Source organism: Neomonachus schauinslandi, chromosome 9 (genome assembly GCF_002201575.2).
Source record: "Neomonachus schauinslandi chromosome 9, ASM220157v2, whole genome shotgun sequence".
NCBI lineage: Eukaryota > Metazoa > Chordata > Mammalia > Carnivora > Phocidae > Neomonachus > Neomonachus schauinslandi.
Window position 1 is genome coordinate 37,471,192 of NC_058411.1, and position 22,119 is coordinate 37,493,310.

The following is a 22,119-nucleotide window of genomic DNA, read 5'->3' on the forward strand; positions in this document are numbered from 1 at the left end:
GAGAAGAGGAATTTCGTATACTATCTGTCTGCCTTTCCACTATCTTGCTTAGAAAGAAAAGTTTAAAATGTCCGAACAGTCATCCAACTGGATCAAGCTGGCGAGTTCAAAGTTCTCCTCTGTTTCATGATACATTTTGAGGCAAAAGATTCTCCCTTCTAAATCTCAGCCTTTCTCCCAGTTTCTAGCAATATTTAGAAACTTTGATATTCGAGAGAAGAAAATTTCCCAATATTCAGGCTCAACCTATTCTCTCTCAGGCTTCTCTAAGGACCATTCTTCAATTATCATAGCTACTCTGTAAAGCAGGATTGGTGTCCCCTGTTTACAGAAGAGGGAACTGTCCCTTAGCCCAGAGTCTTATGTGCAGGGTTTTAGGACCCTCACACGAGTGTTCCCACACATGCCTCTCCCCTTGCGGGCAGCTCCTCATGGTAGACTCTGACCCATGATGCTCTGGTGGTACCTCCTACCCTCCATCCACCTCATGGGGACAGTGCACTTGGCCGTCTCCCTCAGCCACCCATCAGCCCCAGGCCCACTCATCCCCTAGCCTGCATCCTCTCTCCTCCCCACTTTCTTCCAACTCTGCTCAGTTATCTCATAAAACTCCTGTTCTGTCTCTTATTTTCTTCCATATGGGAACTAAAAATGTACCCTCAGCTTGCCTGATGACTGCCAAAGTAGTGCTGGTGGCATAATAAAGTGAGACATAATGAAGAACCAACGCCATCAACATCTAAAGCCCTCGAAAGTACCAAGAGATCCCTTTTACAATCTCCACAAAGGCACCTTCTACTTTCTCAACCCCTCCTAATTAAACTGGCTTTTCCTCAAGTGCTGGAATTCTACCTAAACAAAAAACTTTTGTCTTCACTACTGGGTTTCTGTTTTAATGAACAGCATCACAGCAACATTGTTTTCTATTACTTTGGTTGCAAAGATACAGCATGTCAGTTAGGGTTTAAATTAAATTGCAACATTATGTCTACAAAAAATCATGTAGCAAATGCCAAACTGACTTCAACTTCTGGAATAAAGTCAATTTCTAAATTAGGACTTGCCTTTTTTTTTCTGTTCAGTTTTAAATATTTGTTACAAGAATTTCCTCTTTGGCATGTTTTCTCTTATATAGAAATGTATAATGATACAATAGTACCATCCTCAACATCACAGCTTTCTATGTAGTATTTCTACCTAGAAAGTATATATGATTACAATTCCATTTTACAGATGAGGAAACTGAAATTCAGGAAAGTTTAATAACTTCCAGCTAGTAAGTGGCAGAGCCTGAATTCACACCTTAGTTTGTTAGCCTCCAGCTGATGCTTTCTTAGCTTCCATATTACCACCCAGCACACAGATTAAAGCTTCCCAGCGTGGATTGGAACAGGTCATGACTGTGTGATTCACCTCCCCACCATTCTCTGCAGCTCCACCATGTTCCTCCCAAGTAGTTATCCAGATCTCACCAAATTCCAGGAGGATAGGGGAAAACTGGAAAAAGCTCTAAAAGAAGAGCAGTAAATCCAGATCTTTAATAAATCCAGAGCTATTTTAAAAAAACAAAGCTGTATCTAGCAAAGAGACTAGCTGTGTGATTAATAATCAGCACCTATGATGTATGTTAAACAGCTCTCACGTGGCCATGAGCATCAACACAGAACATGGCTTATGTACCCACTCTCTTGTTAGCCAGTGTGCTGGGTTTCCCTTATTACGTTGCTCTAATGGTGTTAATAGACTGACTAACAAGATACACTGAACAAAGACTTTGTGGGCTGCAGCACAGATAAAGACTAAGAAGAGTGAGAGCCTGGATTTGGCTATAGAAGCTGACACTTTTCTACCAGCTTGGCTGGCTCCTCGCCTGATGCTGACATGTGAGGCAAGAGCCTATTGACTCCTTTAGCCTACCACGTTGTTATCAACTTCATCCTTATTTCAGTGAGACTCTGGTCCCTGGGATGGACAGGCTCACTTGCCCTCCACACTACCTTTCTAGTTTACCTTCTGGACTTGAAAGGCTGGAAATGCAACAACATTTTTCAGACTCTCTTGCAGCTAGAATTCTAGATACAAATTAGGTTCCTCTGGTTGTATGAACTTGCATGAGATCCAGAAGGCAGAAGTGAGGCAGAAACCATCTTCCTGTCCCCTTTTAAGCTATTTTTGCTGACAATCATTAAAACCGAGCTAGTATTTAGCAGCATTATTCCAAATCTCAGTCTCTAACTTCTTGTGTCCTCATAGGCAGTTGTGGCTGTTTCCAGCAGCACCATTTTTATTCCAGCTTTCTGAGCCCGAGACTGCAGCTACAGGAGTGTCTTGGGCCCCTCTTTCTAGTGGTGATCTCCAAAGTGGTAGCTCTCCTGGTAAGTCAGGCTTATCTTGCCCCAGATCCTCTTCCACCTCCTCCTCTGTCGGCACCATAACCCTAACATTTCTTGTATGCACACTGTGTGTTAGGCACTAGGCTAAATGCTTTATAGAAATCATTTTATTTAATCCCCACCACCACCAAAAACCCATAAGGAAAGTGTTATTGGGGCACCTGGGTGGCTCAGTCGTTAAGCGTCTGCCTTCGGCTCAGGTCATGATCCCAGGGCCCTAGGATCAAGCCCCATATCAGGCTCCCTGCTCCACGGGAAGCCTGCTTCTCCCTCTCCCACTCCCCCTGCTTGTGTTCCCTCTCTTGCTGTGTCTCTTTCTGTCAAATAAATAAATAAATAAATAAAATCTTAAAAAAAAAAAAAAAGAAAGTATTATTAATATCACTTTGTTCCAGATGAACCTACTGAAATTCAGAATAGAGAGTTAAATTGTACTGGATCAGAGCGAAGCTAATGGCTAAGTGGGTAGAGCTGGACTTTGCCCCCAGATCTGCCTCACTCCAAAGCCTATGCTCGGCCTCTTTAAAGGTATTTGCAGGCCTGGAACCTATTAGCAGATTTTAATTGCCCATACACATTATGTTGCTGAAGAGACATCATTCTTTTCCCTTTAACCATATACATGTAGGGGCCAGTCTATTTTGCATCAAGATATATCCAGATATCGAAGAAGCCTTCAATCTAATTAGATAGAAAGGCATTTAAAATATTAAGAGGTATCACTTTGTAAAAACATGTCTAAGTCATTCTGAAATCACTTCTTTATAAAAGTTAAAGAATTAAGACCAAAGCAAACACGCCTTCTGCTTGCTCCTGGAAGGCCCAGAGCTGGGCGTCCAGACATGCACTTACCAGGCGCTCTATTAACAGCAAGGTTTCGGAAATGGCTGCCTTTGATCATTTCCACGGATAATCGCCCCGTTGTGGCGTTGTAGGACAGCCCCACCAACAGCTCTGGCGCTCCTCCATGAGACAGCGACTGTGTGGATGAAGCGCTATCACTGTGAGAAACTGCAGATGGGCTGAGCGGAGACTCTCCACTCTGGAGGGGAAGAACAACAAAGAACCCATTGGTCCACGCTGCACTACTCTCTTACAGAAAGCCGATATTATGTTTGGTGAAACCGTGGCCCAATCTCAACTGCTGCCAAAGATTACTAACAGCGCACTTGGTGTGAATGATAATGGGCCTGGGGAGTGCAGTCATGGATGAGACGCCCCACGTTATTCGCTGACATATTTGCTTCGAGAGCTGTCTCCATTCAACATTTCCTCTCTAAAGACAAAATGGACAAAGATATTATTACTAGTGTAAATCAAATGCTCTCAGATACACTAAGAGCTAATAATACATTTAATATAGACCCAAATTCCCTCCTTTGTCATTTGTGCTTGGATGTTTCTATGGAACCCATCCGCTCTAGGCATGAGTTTTGTTTCTGTTCGCTGCAGCTTCTTGATGAATATAGCAACACAGGAGGCACTTTGTCTTCACTAGAAAAGAAATGACCATGACCATCTACCACCCCATAGAACATTTGGCCCCTAGTTCTGCTTCCTAGGGGTGTCAGGAACACACCAGATGCTATTACTGCTCCCCCCCCATTGAGGAAATGAATTACAATGAAAATGAGCACTTTTATAACTGTTTGGTAAAACAGTCCATGATTGGACTGTGGATCTCAGAGACTTTGCACACACCAGGTGAGCCTAGAAGAGAGACGATGCTTTCTGTCCTGTTTATTCACGCACCTGCTTCTCCAAAGTGCCCACCTTTCTACACCAGACACATTGGGAGGAGGAGAGCAAAGTAAGCCAGGATGTTGACTCTCACCTCAAGAAGCATAGTGGGCACTGGCCCTGGGGCAGGGCGGTGGGGGGCAAGACAGCCAGCCTCCAAGAACCACCACCTCCTCCACCAGAAACAAGTGCATCAGACTTAGCTCAAACTTTCTTCTCAACATCTGAAGTCATTTCCTAAACTTGTTATCAAAAACCCCACAAAGGGATGCCTCAGTGGCTCAGGTCATGATCCCAGAGTCCTGGGATCGAGCCCTGGTCAGGCTCCTTGCTCAGCGGGGAGCCTGCTTCTCCCTCTCCCACTCCCCCTGCTTGTACTCTCTCTCTCTGACAAATAATTAAATAAACTCTTTTTTTAAAAAAACCCACAAAATAAACACATTAAAAGGAATTAAATATTCTTCACATCTGTAGGAAAAAATCTTGTTGACCAAGCCATGGCAGAGCCCTGGGCTTTCAAGAACACAATATGAAAACTATAGAGAGAGCTGGTTTTGATAGTTGCCACATAGGCCCTGCTGTCTAGATGATGACAATCCAGTAGTGACATATTTGCTTAGTTTGGGTAAGGATCACCCCTCCCCTGTGCTTCTACAGAAGCATCTACCAAGGCACCTATCACAACAGAGCTTGCCTCTCCCATCACATTTGAATCCTTGTAAATTACTCAGTCTAGTGCATAGCCCAATGCCTGGCATATAATCATGATTAACAGATAACTGATGAATTTTTACCTTCCAAGTTCTTTCACACTGGCTCATCTTCCCCACTCAACTCTGTGTCTCTAGGACAGGACCTGGCACAGAGAGATAGGGGTGAGATCATACCTACTCCTATGCCTTATAGTGCAGGATTCCTTCTGACCTCCTCTGACTTCTATTTTCCATGATTTCACATATACTTTACTCAGAGCTTAAGAAAAAAGAGAGATTTAAGCAGAAGTGAGAAATGATCTGGCTTATGGTTTTTTGGGTTTTTTTTTTTTAGATTTTATTTACTTTAGAGAGAGGTAGAGAGCACGAGTGGGGGGAGGGGCAGAGGGAAAGAGAGAATCCTATGCAGACTCCGCGCTGAGCTCGGGGCCAGATGTGGGGCTCCATCCCAGGATGGAGATCATGACCTGAACCAAAATCCAGAGTTGGACACTTAATGGACTGAGCCACCCAAGTGCCCCTAAAAGGTTCATCTGGGTCCCTGGGTTGGGAATAGTCTGTAAGGGGCAAAGGCAAAAGCAGGAAGACCACTGGAAGACCATTTCAATAATCCAGCAGAGTTAGGTTCTGGTTATAGTTTGAAGATAGAGCCCAGAGGATTTCAGGTTGACCTGAACAACTAAAAGGATGAAATTGCCTTTAGCCAAGATGGGAAGGCTGCAGGCAGAATAGATTTAGGGAGACAACTCTGGAGATACTAATTTTGAGATAGCTATTAAAAATTTAAGTGGCTGGATCTCCCATCACTACACTCCAGGCTTTCTGGCTCCTTTCCTCCCCCTAGACAGGACAAGCTCCTTCCTACTTCTCGATGCCTGCATGTGCCATTTCCTCCGCCTAGAATCCTTGGTCATCCACATGTCACCAGTCTTGATCCCTTGATTTGTGGAGTTCTGTGTTTTATTACCACCTCAAAGACACATTCTCTGGCCCTCCTTAACCAACAGCAGCCTCTATCCCTCTCTCTCTCCCCTTGCAAACCCTGGTTTTCTCTTGTTGCCCCTCATCCACCAGGCTGAAAGCTCTTGAGAGCAGAGGCATCACCCTTTTTGTTCTTTCCCCCATCCCCTCTGCCTGTACAGCACCTGACATGGCAGGCACTCAGTAAACGTTTCTGAATGGATGACTGATTGGCCCAATAGCCCAAGATGAGCTACCTGATCTTTTTACATGGTTTTTAGAAGGAGGCCCTCATACTAGATGACATTTAACCCCCAGCAATAGTGGGTTGTCCATCTTGGAGACATACAAGCTGTGTGGGGATGCAGAGGATAAGGCACACGGGAGGAGCGCGGGCATACACATGGAAGGTCTTAGGAGTGGCTGGAGATCAGGGCTGCCGTGGTAGCCTACTCAGACACACATGTTAAGGAGCTCCCCTTCAAAGTCCCATCTCTGAGATCCATCATAATGCAGAGTAAGGGTGGCGCAAGAGGGAGATGGTCAGACCACAGGTCAGTTAATCAGCAGGCTACACTTGCTGTCATTTCCAAAAATGGACAGGAAATACATCCATCGGCTTATAGGGAAGATGGACACGAAGAAAAAAAAACCATTGTACCATGAAGTGCAAATCATGGCTTATAAGGATGGGGAGAGCCAAATGGAAAATTAAATTAAGGTGTTTGAATTCACAGGCTGAATGTACTAAATCAAGGGCTGACAATTCCAGATCCTTGAACATACCCGCATCATTAGCAGCACCATTTAACATACTCACGCTGATATTACTTCTTGGCTCCAGAACCAGAGTCACTTTCATTTCCCCTTCTGGGTGCAGGTGCCTGAGATGGAATAGCTTCTCTCCCATCATTCTCTCACGGGTCATCTTGCGGGCAGCATACAGACGGAAGCGGGCAGCACAGGCAGCCACATGTCTGGGCTCCAGCTTGGTGAAGGTGACCTTCTCCGTGAAGACAGGGTTGGGGCCTCTCTGTATGCTTGTCCTGCCCCTCTGATTCTTACTGGGCAGCAGCACTACGTGAACTTGCCAGGAGTTGACACCACTTCGGTCCTTATCTGGGAGGCCCTGTGCTCTGACAATGGTCACTGTGAGCTTCTGGCTGGAGGCTCTATATTCGAAGATGACATCCAGGTCACCACATTTTGAGATGGGCTCCAAGACCCCAGCTGGCACCTGGAAATTGGCCCCATCCTGTTCCTGTTGCAGATAGAGGAAGAGATTAGGAATGCAAATGATAATGCCCAAATACCCTTTGGTGAGATGGTGCCCCTCTGTGCTCCTTCGGAACCCTGTACTTTTTGACTGCTAGCACATATCCCTATACATTAGAAGGGTCTAGACATAGACATACCGGTCTATGTCTCCTTTGGACTGTGACTTCTCTAGGGGTACAGTCTGGCATATGGTGAGCCTTCATGAATGTTTTTGGAATGAATGAAGAAAGCTTTTATAATTTGCAAAGTGTTTTTATATACACTGACTCTCAAAAAGTACAAGTGACCGCTATCATTGAAACTGAGATACTAAGTCTAAAATTAGTCAACTATGCAACTGCCAAGAAACAACTTTTTCTGGAGTCCCCAGGAGAAATGGTTGAGTCTGGGCCTGTGTTCCAAGGGCCAGGACTTCCTGCAGATGAGAATCCTTATGGGGCCCAATGACAGGTGATCCTTCAGTAGATTTTCAAGCTGCATGGGAGAAAAGGTTTTAGAGTTGAGCTTCTCAAACGTTCACGTGGACTTGAGTCACTCAGAGTTTCTGATTCCGTAGGCCTGGGGTGGGGCCCGAGACTCTGAACATCTCAGGTCCTGAGGATGCCACAGCTAGCCTCAAGATACACTTTGAGTACGAAGGGTTTAGGAGGACACCTACAGCAACCACTTAGCAAACAGCAACACTGGATGCGGAGACAGAACCCCTGGGTTGAAAGCATAACTCTACCACGTGCTAGCTTTTTGGTTCTGGCCAAAAAGGCCACCCTCTCTGCGCTCTAGCTGCAAAATGAGCATTCAGATGCCTACGTGATGGAGTGCTGTGGTGAGGTTTTATGAGATAGGGAAAAATACCTGGCTTAGACCAGACTCCATCAATATCTATTCCCATCAATGGATTGATGCTGCCTATTTTCAAGCATGGGCCCCTCATTATAAAATAGCAGCCTTAGACAACAATGCACCCATAGCCACTCAGATCTGATGACCTCACAGAGAAAGCTGAGCTGACCTGCATTACTACAGTGAAGTACTCTCCAACAAACTATAAAGAATGTCAACATAATTTGATTTTTTTCTATGAAGGCATGGTACTTTAAACTTTGAGCTGATTCTTGTTGTAAATCGGAATCCATTCTCATTTATGTAATTGAACACCAGACTTTGCTAATTTAAAGACTACTTTAAAATATATAATAAAGCACCTCAAAAATGCACATTCATCAACAGGACTTTCCCCGCAGAGTTGAGGTAAAAGTGCACAGTTCCCTGGAGTGAGACATCCTCGGGAACCCAGGGTCTACCACTTCCTCCCCCTAGGGCATTGGACGAGTTATCTAATCCTTTCCACTCTTGGTTTTCTTCAAGAGTAAAACGGGGATGAAAACTATTTATAGGGTTGTTGTGAAAATGAAAGGATTTGACACGCAGAAGACATGGAATAAATGCCTTCTCTTTTAAAATTCACATTAGTCTACCAAGAAAATTTAGGCTTCTTGCAAAATAAGGGAAGCTCCTTATATTCTTTCCTCAGCATGCATTCATGTGAGAGTGTTTCTATTCAGAGGTACTTAGTTTCAAGTGATAAAAGTGGTTGCTATAGAGACTTCTGAATACAACTGACTAGTGTAGATATAATATTAGAAGCAAGTCTCCAAGGAGTTAGGCTAACTCAGAAATCAAGTCACAGTCTTCTGTTAAAACTCCCATCTATTTTAGCTTACTCTTGATCATCTCTATATTGCTTGCTGGATCAGAAGTAATGATAGCCAACATCCACTAAGCCCTTTCTTGTGCCGGGTACCGTACTAAACCCTTTACAGATGGCAAAAGCCCACTGTTAATGCACTTTAGACCTTCTTGTTTTAGACCTTTTGTTAGATCTCCCCCTACAGGTGCAGTCTTTCAGGCTCTAAGTAGCTTCGGCCTGACACAGCCCAAGGAGGTCCCACCTCCTGCCCATGCGATGCAACTCTCAACTCCCACTACAGGCCTCTCTGTTGATGTTAAGGCTTGGAAAGTTACAGAATCCTGGCTGGCATTCATGTATATAAAGTCCAGCAAGTGTGTGAGGTTAATGCCCCATGCAGGAAACTTGTCTCCCCTTGGACAAGTGTCCTGAGAGCAGTTTAATACAGCTTCTTACCGCACAGTCCCACACGATCAAGCCATGGGTCACACTTAGTGATGGCCAACTTGATTACACATTCTCATATGGCTCTCCCTTCTTCCCTGCCTCACTCCCCGCCTTGTCCCTCACTCTTGTTCCCAGGGATTGTATATCCTGACAAAGTAGGCTCTGCTTTTTGGGAAATCCAGCTAAGAAATATTATCTTTTAAAATATTCACATTAACCTAATGAAGGAGGAATTTTAATATCTTCATTTTATGGGGGAGGAAACTTAAGATTTAGAAACTCACTCCCTGCCCCCAACCTCATATGCCCTGCCAGGACGATGCAGGATTTTCCAGTATTAATGCTCAAAATCCCAAACCTTATGTCGAACTACGATGTCTTCCTTCTTCTCCCCAAGTCTCTCACCATAGCTATTTATGTTTGTAGTAAGTGTGTGGGGTGAGGCGGGGGTAAGATGAAAGATGGAAAGACATACTACTTTGAATTTCACATCCTTTTAAGTCCCTGCTCTTAATTATAGTTAATAGTTCCCAGTTTTGTCAGCAACTTCAATGCAAGGTAAAAATATTCGGGTCACTGAGTCTCTCTCCACTTATCCATCAGGCTATCTATTCAGACAAATGCTTGCTCCACCTGCAGGTCTGTGGAAGTCCTTTGGAGGTCTCTGAAATGACTCTCCTCAGAACCCTGCCTAAGACAGAGCTGGAGGCCATAGCCAGGCTCTGGACAGGGCCGAGCCAAGCAGTAGCACAGGGAAGCTGGGCTGTGTGGCCCCTTCCTGGGTTGATCTGAAACAAAGATTTGGGAAGGCTGGTATTTTCATAGCAATTAATTATTTCAACACACGTTACCTATCACCAGGCTCTCCTCATGCAGGTACTGTTAATACCACTAATCCATCTGACCTTCCTGCAAGGTAAAAATCTCTTCATTTTTATCCCCATTTGGCAGATTTTAATTAACTTCTCAAGGCCAACGAGTTAATCAGTGGAAAGCAGAGATGAAAAGTGGGACACCTGCCTCCCTGTGTGCTCAAAATCGCCAGCCACCCTCCCATTGTCTTCCCTGCCAAGCCTTGGGTCTGCAGGAAAAAGTCGATGGCCTTTTCCAGCAGAGAAGAGCAGTGTTCAAAAATCCATCAGCCTAACAGGTAGTCACACTGCATGGCTGGTTTCCTTCTGGGGCAAAATAAATTATTCTCTTAGTTCTAATATCCCGATTTTTCTTTAAGATGGGAATACCTGTGTCATGCTGTCAAAACCCTCGTAGGTTTAAAGATTTTCTATCAGATTGAAAGCCTTTGTGTTTTAGTAAGATAGGGTTGATGGCATCTCTGTGGCCCCAAATAAACAGACCTGCAATATGTTCCCGATGCCAGATACACAGGGGGAGACAGGGTTCTTAATACAGCTAAGAGGCAAATAAATCAATTCTTAAAAGGCAAGCTAAGCCTGCAAAGCAGGCAGTTACAGGAACTGCCTCCGAGCTGTATCTGAGGTTCTACCGTAGGAGCACCAAATTACAGTTTTTGTCTCAAAATAGATAGGAGGTTGAATGGAGCACACAGAGATGTCTGGGTATTTTTGGAGTCTGGGAACATTCAGTGCTCTCAACACCAAATCTTCTATGAAAGCTCCACGAGTTAGGCAGATGGGAGGTTACCTGAAGAAAGCAATCCCAAGCCTCAGGGAACAGTTATCAAGGGACAGAGTATTAAGAGGCAGGTAAACAGCTGTGTTTTGTTTTTGTGGTGAGAAAGCCAAAAAGAATATTTTAAATGTTAAATGTTTTGTGTGGAATTTGATAGGACTCCTTCACAGTAAACCAACTGGGAAGCAGAATTAAAAAAAAAATAAATTAAAAAAAAAAAACTTTTAAGGTTAATAGCTTTGGGTATCTCTATATGCAGGGCTGCTCTCGACAAGCCACAAACCACGTATCCAAGTTACTGTTTCTTGTCCTCAGCGGTAACACCAACACGTGGGCACACACCCACCCACGTGTGCGCACCTCCTTATGCTCTCTCTACACATCCCAGTGCATTAACAGTAAGGTTTTGGAACATGATTTTCTGTGATTATTTTTTTCTTCTCCTGGAGGAGCATTTGGTATGTATGACAGTCTAGGTCCTAATAAGAGATTCTACCAGTTTATTTCCCCAGGCAGACTGACGCTAACAAAATCCATTCACTTTTCTCTTCCCTCTTGCCCTACAAATTATATTAATATTTTATATACATACATTACATATTCATCAAAATTAATTTCAAAGTAGGCATTAGACATTTATTATTTTACATCTCTTAATGTCATAGATCATAATAAAAGAGATCTAGCTAATAAAGAATAACCAAAAATGCCTGTTAGATAACATAATGTTTGCAAATCTTTATCACAGTGCCTGGCACATAGTCCTTGCTTAATAAATGGTAGTGTCTATAATAATCACCTCCAATCATACCTCTGGGCGGTTAGGCATATTCTGGAGTAAGTTTTAAATAAGAAATAAATTTAGAAGGAGCATCTTTTATCAGAGATTTATTCCAAAAAGCAATGTCAATGGCCGGAGGGCCATCACAAATTAATGCCATCCCCTAAATCTTGAATTCAATCCAAATCCAACAAATACACAGCAAGATCTTCATCATAATATCTTGCAGCATTTCATTTAGAAGGCCATTGTATTTTAGTCTAATTTTCAAATAATTCTTTTGTTCAAGTAATTGTAACTCAAGATTTGGAGCAAATAAAAATAGACTCCGTTTTAATTGAAACCATGAAGGAAATAAACCAGTCTTCTCTGAAGAACTAAAAACCCTTTTATATAAACAAGAAGTGTAATTGTTGCTGGTTCCATTCTGCCACCACTCTTTTTCGCCTCTATTTTGATAGAAATTTATTTATGATTCTTTTATTGTGTACCCCCTTTGATTGGTACACATAGGGGCTGTGACTTGGTCATCTGAAAAAAAATTTTATTTCAAATAAAGTCTCCTTAGGTCTTTGTTTTTCAAGGCAATGCTTCCTTTTGGGAGAAATTTTTTTTCTTGAGGCATGGGGAGCAAGAGGAAAGCAAGAACTCACCAGAGAGCACACAACACTCAAGCAAAAAAAAGAATGGAAAACAAATAACTTGCCTCTGGACTCCACATGGAAGAGCTATCAGCAGCATAGGACTCTTCAAATCCCCGGTTATTAAAGGCTGTCTCCAATTCCAGGAGACCGAGGCTGCGAGGCATACTGGTCTTTTGGGGAGCTGCGCCATGGTGCCTGGTGTTCCCCACCTCACATGGGGACTGTGAATGGGCAGAAACAGGGTCATCTTCACCGTAGGACAGATTCTCAGAATAACTCAGCTGGCTGGCTCCATCCAAATCTAAATTTGCAATAAGGAAACTATCAAGACCTCAAAAGCAAAGCCTATCAAATAACACCTGCAGAAACATAACTGCATCCACATGGTGGATAAACTTGGTCTTTATAACCAAACAGACCATTAGTTCATTACATGGGGTATAAGAAGGTTTAATACTTTCGGGCGCCTGGGTGGCTCAGTCGGTTAAGCGACTGCCTTCGGCTCAGGTCATGATCCTGGAGTCCCTGGATCGAGTCCCGCATCGGGCTCCCTGCTCGGCAGGGAGTCTGCTTCTCCCTCTGACCCTCCCCCCTCTCATGTGCTCTCTCTCTCTCTCTGTCAAATAATAAAATAAAATCTTTAAAAAAAAAAAAAGAAGGTTTAATACTTTCTAATAATATGACTATGAAGGACGTGTGTTAATGTTAAAAGGGTAAAATAAACATACTAGCATTTTGTTGGAACTAACGGCCACAAGACCTTGGGGATAGATCTAGAAAGCAAGAGCAACAATCTACTATGGAGATCATATTGTGTCCTGACTCTACCATTCTTCTTTCTGTCTTCCATGCTCTCATCTTACCCTCTCCTTGGAAGGCTTCAGTGGTTCTCTCAAGTAAAAAGTTCTCTACTTGATCCACGGAAGGAACACTGGACTTGGATTCAGATGATCTGGATTTAAATCCTAACTCTGCATTAAGAATTTACACAAAATTTGAACTGCCCAAACCTTTGTTTCCTTATCTATAAAATGATTATAAAAACCATTAGAGAATCACTGTGGACACATGAAATAATGGCCCCCTAGCAGTCACTAGTTTTCCATAAATATTAGCCTTGCTTGCTTGTCTGTCCCCAACTGGCCTCATCCAACCCAGTAAACCACATTTTCTACTGCCTCCCACTTCGCCGTCACCTGCGGCCCCATGGGCTCATGAAAACACTAGTTGTGGATTTCTGTTCACTGTGGTCCTCAAACCCCCTCTCCCTCAAACTGCCCTCTCCTTCTTGTCCATCCAAAGCCCAACAACACCTGAATCTTCCCTGACTTCTTGGACTCAGTGTTTTTCTCTGACCTTAGTGTTATTCTACTTTCTCTGTCAGTGCTCCCTCACCTATGCCTCTCCCTCCTCTGCTCTAAAGTTTAGGGGTTACCCTCAGACAGTAGAGAAAAACAGGCGAGGTCTTCCTAAGCAATAGCTTTCGCCCTGACTTTCTTCCCACATCCAGAAGGTAGCCAAGAATGTATTCTCTCTTTGGTCTCCTGTCTCCTCCGGAAGCCACCATCCCGGTATAAGAGAAAATTAGAGATATAGACAAGATGAGTGAGTGGAATGACAAAGTATAGATCATGAATTCAGCTCTTATTTACACCGTATGGCAGCAACTGTTTCCACTGTTGGTCTTAAAGCCTCATTGAGAACATAATCTCCTTGGAGGTGCTAAGCCACATACCTATGCTTTCTAGTCTTTATCCACCAGTGGGTTTCACAAAACTCTCCAATAACTTTCAAGACTAGGCAGGTTAACAAATATTTGAAGCAGCCAGGTGTGCGGCAAAATGGAGTAGTGGAGACAGTGGTTTACCAGACAGTTTATGACCCACCTGCAGTAAACAGGCAAACTTAAAAAATATATTATCACCCTATGCAGACTATACAAAAACATCTTTAGGCAGACTTAGTACTCAGAGCACAACTTCAAACTCCCGATTTGGGATTTTGCAAAACCGTGGCAATCCACTGAGAAGTTCCCCTAACTGCCTTGTTATTCTTAATAATTCAGTTCAGGCCCCTTGGAAACACTTTCATAGGACACCATAACATTTTTACACTCACACACTCAGTTATTTGGCAAACACACTTTAAAAAGGCCACAGAAAATGACAGAACAAGGGATATTCCATATGCAAAACCCTACAACATAAAGCAGAATTGTCTTCTAAGGCTCTAATTAGCACATCCATTCCTCATATACATGAACACTAAAATGTCCTATTAAACAGTAGGTCATCCATCAACGTGTGCAGCACCCAGCAGGATTTCAGCACAAAATCTAACTTTGCCAAGAAATTACCCCCATAAAATTGTCTCATGACTTTAACTCCTACAGTGATAATACCTAGATCAGTAATAAGGGAATTTTCAAAAGCTACATTAAGCCTTGAAAAGCTATTCATAACTGAAAAACATAAGAACTATATTAATGTAACAAACCATTTTCCTTGACAGACAAGCAAGGAATGAATTAGAAAAGCAAAGCTGGGGTACAAGTCATGAGACAGAGGAAAAAGAAAGGGGATTCACCATTACATAAAGCAATCTTCCCATCCTATAAGTTAAAGAAGACCGTGTCACCTTAAACACATACAGAAATGTAACTGCCTATTGTCAGAGAAATGTATCCTAGCTTCTTAGAAATTACAGGCCATAATTATGTCACACCATATTTATTTTAACAGAAAATTTTGCACTTTTTAATCCATATCCCACTTTGACATGGTATAACCCCATTATCCAGTTACTTTATTTTACACTCCCAAACCCTTCCCTCCTACCACCATCCACAATACAAATACTTTTGCCCACCATCTACAATGGTCAGTTTTATGTGTCAGCTTGGCCAAGCTATAAGCCTCAATTAATCAATCAAACACTAATTGAGGAGATACTGTGGAGGTATTTTGTAGATGTGACTAAAGCCCTTAAGCAGTTGACTTCAAGTAAAGGAGATTATCTACATAATTAGTCCATTGAAAGCCTTAAGAGGAGAACCGAGGTATCCTTGGACACAAAGAAATTTCACCTATGGATTTCAGAGCTCTAAATTTCTGTTTCTTAGCCAGCTCCAGCAATAGCATAGGCCAATTCCTGGCAATAAATCTCTTGATATATATACCACTCTCATATCACCTTTTTAAAAAAAAAATTTTAAGTAAACTCTACCCCAACATGGGGCTTGAACTCATGACCCTGAGATCAAGAGTTGCATGCTCTACCAACTGAGACAGCCAGGCACCCCAATGTCACCTTGATATATATAAAATCCTAATTGATACACCATCCCAAACAAAACTGAGCACAGATTCCAGGGATAATTGAGCTGTTTTAAATGACACCAGGAATGTAATGTCTAGCTTTTTTGAAACATCCTAAGAACTACGTATTTCACAAGCAAAAATAAGGCTTTGCCCAAAAACAATTAAATAAACAAACAAACAAATAAATAAATGCCCCAATAAGCAGACGATTATCCTGCAGCCCGCTTTTCAGACCCACAGACCTGCTATGCAGCCTCTAATCCGGATCACTTAGCACAAACCCCTTCATGACAGTTAATGCACAGCTACACTAAGTCCGGTAAATGAGACAAGAGAGAACTTGCCAGGGATACGAAGATAGCATTTGCTTGGTTCTAACAACCTCCCCACTCCATCTAGAATGAAGGGTCCTGCTTGATGAAACATGAGACAACCTACCAATAACTCATTCATGGTTCAGATTTTACTTAGATTTGGACCTTTACTTTCACTGGTCCAACATTTTGAAAGCATTTTTAAAGTGGAAGAATTGTCTACAATTAAATTTTATCTTAGAAAATCATATTTAAGGTAGAGTGAAAAAAAGCTAAATAGATGGAGGACAGGCAAAAAAAACAAAAAACAAAAAACCCACAACTCCTCTCTGGGGTGCATGCTTAATCTCTTCCTTATTCTTAACTGCTGAAAACAAATTCACAAATCTAAAGATGAACAAAGAGAAATTACACAGAACAAAAAACCATGCAATAAAAATTACATTAACATTTCCATGGCATTTGATAACCTAAAATTTAACATGCAGTTACCCCCTCCTATGAAAACCCTGCTGATTTTCTTCAAAATCTACAGGTAATTTATCCAGTGCAGTGTGCTTTTCTTCCCTCCAATAGAGAAAGAAATGTGATCTTTCCTGTCACTCTCTGTCAAGTTTTTCAGAATCGCCAGTTATGAATAAAATTATTGCTAATTCCAGAAGCGGTGAGGGTGAGAATGGTTGTCAGGACTCTCGGAACATGGGCCATTTGTATAAATCAGAAACTAGACATTTGGGCTTTGGGGAAATGGGGCCATTAGCTTTAGAATGCAGTGAGCTGCTCCTAGGGAATCAACTGCTATTAACTTTCATTAGCTAACATTTGCCCTCTCAGCGGAGAGGGAGGAGCGCTGTGATGGAACACCAGCAAAAGAGAGAACAGGAGAGGGGTGAGTGAATGACAGAGGTCCGTAGCTACCGATACAATACGGTGGTCACCCACCTGGCACTAACAGGAACAGCAATAAAATACGTTATGTTGGCCCATATCAGTAAGTACAATTACATGACAGCGAATTATTACATTTCTGCTGACAAATAAATAAGGTTCTTTCTGTATATTTTCCTTTTTAAAATTTTTACTTCATTCTTTTTCGGGCTGCCTCATCCACCTCATCAAACCAGACATTTCTTCTCTGTTATCTTCTCTCAATCTTGGAATCTCCTTTTTCTCTTTCTATTGCTAAGTGTTGCAAAGTATGGAAGACCTACAACTACGCCCCCGTTGGTTTGACTGACCATGTGTCCAAAGGAAAGAAGGATAAGATTAGAGAGCGCAGGTCATTTAGACCAGGTCACTTAAGCGGGCGGTGTGACATTTCTTCTAGCTTTCTACCTAATACGATTCACAAACCCTTCCCTGTTTCAGTATCCGGTGCCTACTCAGGGTTCTGGGCATGAAAGAGTCAGAGAAATGCCTGACCTTCACTAGGGAAAGCACTAAGAAATATTTTACTGTTCTTTTGCCAGGTTATTTTGTGTGAGCGGTGTGGAGGGAGGATTCTTCACAAGGCCAACCTACCATAACAAGCCACAAGCTGTGCTTACTCTACCTCAGGGTATTTCCCCTCCCCACTGTGGAAGGTGCTCAGTCTGAAGACGCCGGAGAATGGCAGAAGACGCTGCTCTTGCTCAGCAAGCAATTCTCCTGTGGGGCAGGGGATGGAGGCGGGGAGGAGGGGGACGACAGAAACTACTGGGAATGAGGGCAGATGTGCAGGGTATGTGCCGTTTGGAAAAGGTTATTCAACATTACTGTAATACATGTTTTTATTTAAAAGATAAAACATACCTGTGGCTTTAATAATACGAACTACTAAAAGAAAGATTTCAAAAACTGTCTGAGGCTATATAGATAGCTAGAAAATAGACTCTGACTCCAAATGAGAGAAAAGGCACAGAATCTCAATGTCAGCAAACAAGTTATGTGAAATGTTTATATTTATCAGAAGAGATTAAGATTTTATAAAGCTTAATAAATACCATGCTAGTTCTAACCATTAGTGTTCAAAATATACCAAATGATAACCTGTAAGGAAGGAAGGAGTCCCACAAATCAGGGGTCAAGGTTTTGGCACTTCTTATCCATTCCTTCTCCCAGTTCCCTGCATGACATCCCCTCTGCGAGGTTTGAAAGAACCCCTTTACTCTGTTCCAGCCTCTAGGTCTTGCCCCATTTTCTTTTCCTCTCTGGACCCTAGATACAAGTATAGTGATTGACTCAAAGGTGTTCTTACCATTGTCCTTCCCTGTTCTAGATAAAGAAAGTGTTTCATGCAAAGAATACCTTCACAGGCAGACACTTCTGTGTTATCCTCCTCATGGGTAGAGAGCAGGTGGCTGAATTTTGATTTTTGTTCCAATCCCACCTGCTTTCCTTTTTCAGATGCTTCTGAATGGAAACTCTGGGACCGGGACACAGAAATCTCAAATTGTTTGATCACCTCTTCATCACTGTCAGAAGATGTGCATGGCTCTTCATCATCTCCAAAGCTGTTAACTGGGAGCAAACAAGAGCCGTGAGTCTCATGTGGGGCTCACAAGAATTCAGAGATCAATAATCCAGAGAAATAGAAGAACATGGAAGAACATGAATGATTAGTCTGGATAAAGCAGGCCCAAACCAGACAGAAAGATTTTAAAGCATTTTTTGAAACACAAATTTGAGTCCAAAGAAATAACACAGGAAAATAAAGCTTATGTGGGCAAGTAGAAATACATGGCCGGAACCCAGGAGGAACCATCAGGACACCCCTAGTTGACATAATAAGACCTTTTGTTGAGCAGGGCAGCCCTGCTGATTTGTTGCATTGCTGACATGTGCTTATAACTGGGAACAGGACATTTGACAATGATGACAGAAAATATGCTCTTAGCCTCACCTCTTATTAAAACACAAAGAGCCAAGCCCCACTCCAGAGAAGACATACTTGCAACTGAGAACTTCTAATAGTATCCTAGTTTTGAAGAGACACCCACAGTAGTGTATGCAATTTATACAAAACAAAACTAGTTTTTATTATAATGTTCTGATGTCTTTCTCAGCACCAACAACCCAACCCAAACACCCTTTGAATTATTTGTACCACTTTCCCCATATCAGCTCACTGGTCCTTTCAGTTTCTCCAACTAGCCAAGATGGTTCTTCCCTTTGAGTTTTTTGTCTTTGTTGTTCTTCTGCCTGGAACCTTCCTGCTCCTGGTGTTTTCCTGGCTAGCTCCTCTCACCACTGAGGTGTCAGCTCCACTGTCACTTCATCCTAAACTCGGCCTCATTATCCCACCTTTAGCAATTTTCTTCAAAACACTTCTATTCCTCTCTTCTCCCCCCATGACGTCCATGAAAATGAAGACATCATTTGTTTTGGTACCTGATGTCTCTCCATTATGTAAAACAATGCCTGTTGCATAGTAAGTGCTTAACAAATGCTTGTTAAATCTTGAAGAAACTGGTGAAGATCCAGTGTTTTCTCCCAAGACTGAGCACCCCCCACCCTCCCCACCCACACACACTCACCCAGGGTTCCCTGTGCCCGGAATATTTTCCCCCAACCCCTGTCTGGACTAGTCAAGAATCTAGCTCATCATCAGGACTCAGTATAGGCATCACTTCTAGAAAGCTTTTCACTGACCCCTTAAATCAGGTTCAGGGCTTCTTCCATGAGCTGTAAAATAGCTGTCAGCCCTGCCCTATCAGTGTTCCCTCCAGCCTTGTGACAGATTTACCTATTTAATTCCCAACCATTCCACCTAACCTGTACACGTCAGGAGAGTAAGGGGCACAACGGATCGCACCTTCCCATCCCTTCAGGCCCTATCTCCATGCCAGGCATACGGCAGGCTACTCTGTAAATATTTGCTGAAAGTAAACTGGAAATTATAAATAATGTTTTTTTTTTTTTTTTTTCAGACAGAGAGAGAGAGTTGGGAGGGGGTTGGGAGAGAGGGAGAGAGAGAGAGAGAGAATCTTAAGCAGGTTCCACACCCAGCATGGAGCCAGACAGAGGGCTCTATCTCACGACCCTGAGATCACAACCTGAGCCAAAATCAAGAGTCAGGCACTGAACTGACTGAGCCACCCTGAAGCCCCAATGGGAAATTATTTTTTAGAAATTTGTTCCTTCCATCCAAAACTCATACAGTAATTCTTGGGAAGAGTATGGCTATTAATTCACAGATGGGTCCTGAAGATCACATCTGAATCAGAAGCTAAGAAAAAATTATAAAAACACTTTTTAAGTGAGAGAAAATACTTTAAATACCAGCCTGGTCAAAACATCTATTCTCTGTCTTATTTAAGAGTTGATATTCCTGAGTTTGTTTAGAAGATTAGTAATAATAATAATCACTTATTTGTTTGTTTGTTTATGTGCCAGGAACTGTCCTAAGTGCCTTACACATATTATCTCATTTAATCCACATGAAACACCCATTATTGCTCTCATTTTCCAAGTGAGAAAATCGAGAAAAAGAGAAGTCTACAACTGGCTGAAGATTATACTCCCAATAAAGGGTAGAACTGAGATTTGAATCAAGGTAGCCTGTCTCTAGAGGCCATGTTTCTAATTATTATTCTGAAGAACCAGAGAGAGGCAGTGGAAAGAACCCTTCTGTATGCTCACATCAACCAGCTCAGTCCCTGTGGTCAAATCTCTTAACCTGTCTGGATCATTTCTAATGTCCGGATCCTTTCCCAGGTCTTCTCTAGATCTAAGTTTTCTGACTCCAACTTCCTAACGTCAACACTGGATCTGTGTTGCTCTTTTATGAAGCAGCTGATCCAAGAATACAAGAGCACATCACTGTCAGCTCACTCAATTCTGTTGGCTGTGACCAGCACCAGTAAGACTTGAAAAGCTGTGTCAAAAGACACTAGATCGGAGGGGGAGACGAACCATGAGAGACTATGGACTCTGAGAAACAAACTGAGGGTTCCAGAGGGGAGGGAGGTGGGCGGATGGGTTAGCCTGGTGATGGGTATTAAGGAGGGCACGTACTGCATGGAGCACTGGGTGTTATATGCAAACAATGAATCATGGAACACTACATCAAAAACTAATGATGCAATGTATGGTGATTAACATAACATAATAAAATAAAATTAGATTTCTTTAGGTTATTGAAAAAAAAAAAAAGGACACTAGATGCTCCGCTAATACTAAAAACCATCACAAGAGGCAGTCTTCCCATGTCTCAACATACTGTGCAAAGCACCTGTTGTGGGACAGACCATCACATATGAGAGAGACCCAGAGACCAATGGAGCAAAATGAAACTCCCTTCACCATTAGAGCAAGGGACCAGCTAAGCACCTGGGAAGGAGTTAGGGGGATGTATGCATGGGAGGGTTATTTGGATGAGCAATTCATTGGCGTTCTAAGTCTGAGATTCCATTCCATTTATATTATGAGGTCAGATTTTTAAATGTAAGTAGTCATAGTCATCAGTCTCAAATTGAGTGAGTGGATATTTCCTCATCTATAAAATCAATAATTGAAATTCATTAATTTTTTTAGAATTCATTAATTTACCATTATATGATCCCTGAGGTTTTTTTTTTTTTTTTTTCCCCAGTGAGTCACTGATCATCCACAGAGGAAAGATTTCCATTTCACTAAACATATACTACATTCCAGACACCTTCTTGGGACTTTCCATATATTATCCCATTTAACCATCACAGCAACACCATGAAGTAAGGATCATTATTATTCCCATCCTAGAGATGGAAAACAGAGGTACAGAAAGTTAAGTAACTTGGCCTAAGCAACAAAGTTAGCAAAGTAACAAAATGGGACTTGCACACAGAACCTATGTTTTTATCTAATGTGCATATCATCAAACGTTATTGCGTGAGGACACTAGAGCCATACCTAGTTTACTTTTCAGAGTGAGTGAGGGTGCTCTGCCTCTTCCACCCTGAAATCTGCCAGGAGGTTGCTTCCTCTGTGAGAAGAGAAGAGCAGTAACCCCTGTGGGAATGAATACACACAGGCAGGCTGCAGCATAACTGGCCTATTGCTCCTCATGAGATTATAAATAAAACTGCATGTGCTATTCTAAGCCTCACTCCCCAAGCATCTCAGGGAATTCTCCATTTAAAAATGAAACCCGCCATCCTTCCTAAAAACCTCTCGGCAGCTACATAAGTTACTAGCGGCACTATTACAATAATAAAAGCAATTCCATATACA

At 42.4% G+C, this 22,119-nt stretch overlaps 1 protein-coding gene across 1 annotated transcript in view; it reads right to left on the minus strand.

The window, feature by feature from the left end:
- Positions 1–22,119, minus strand: part of SYT16 (synaptotagmin 16) — a 95,219-nt gene that overhangs the window by 12,122 nt on the left and 60,978 nt on the right. The window contains exons 2-5 of the mRNA XM_021701500.1: positions 18,214–18,426; positions 12,356–12,594; positions 6,627–7,067; positions 3,246–3,435 (exon numbers count right to left, since the gene is read on the minus strand). Of these exons, the coding sequence (XP_021557175.1) occupies positions 3,246–3,435; positions 6,627–7,067; positions 12,356–12,594; positions 18,214–18,426 (1,083 nt within the window). The remainder of the gene's footprint in view (positions 1–3,245; positions 3,436–6,626; positions 7,068–12,355; positions 12,595–18,213; positions 18,427–22,119) is intronic.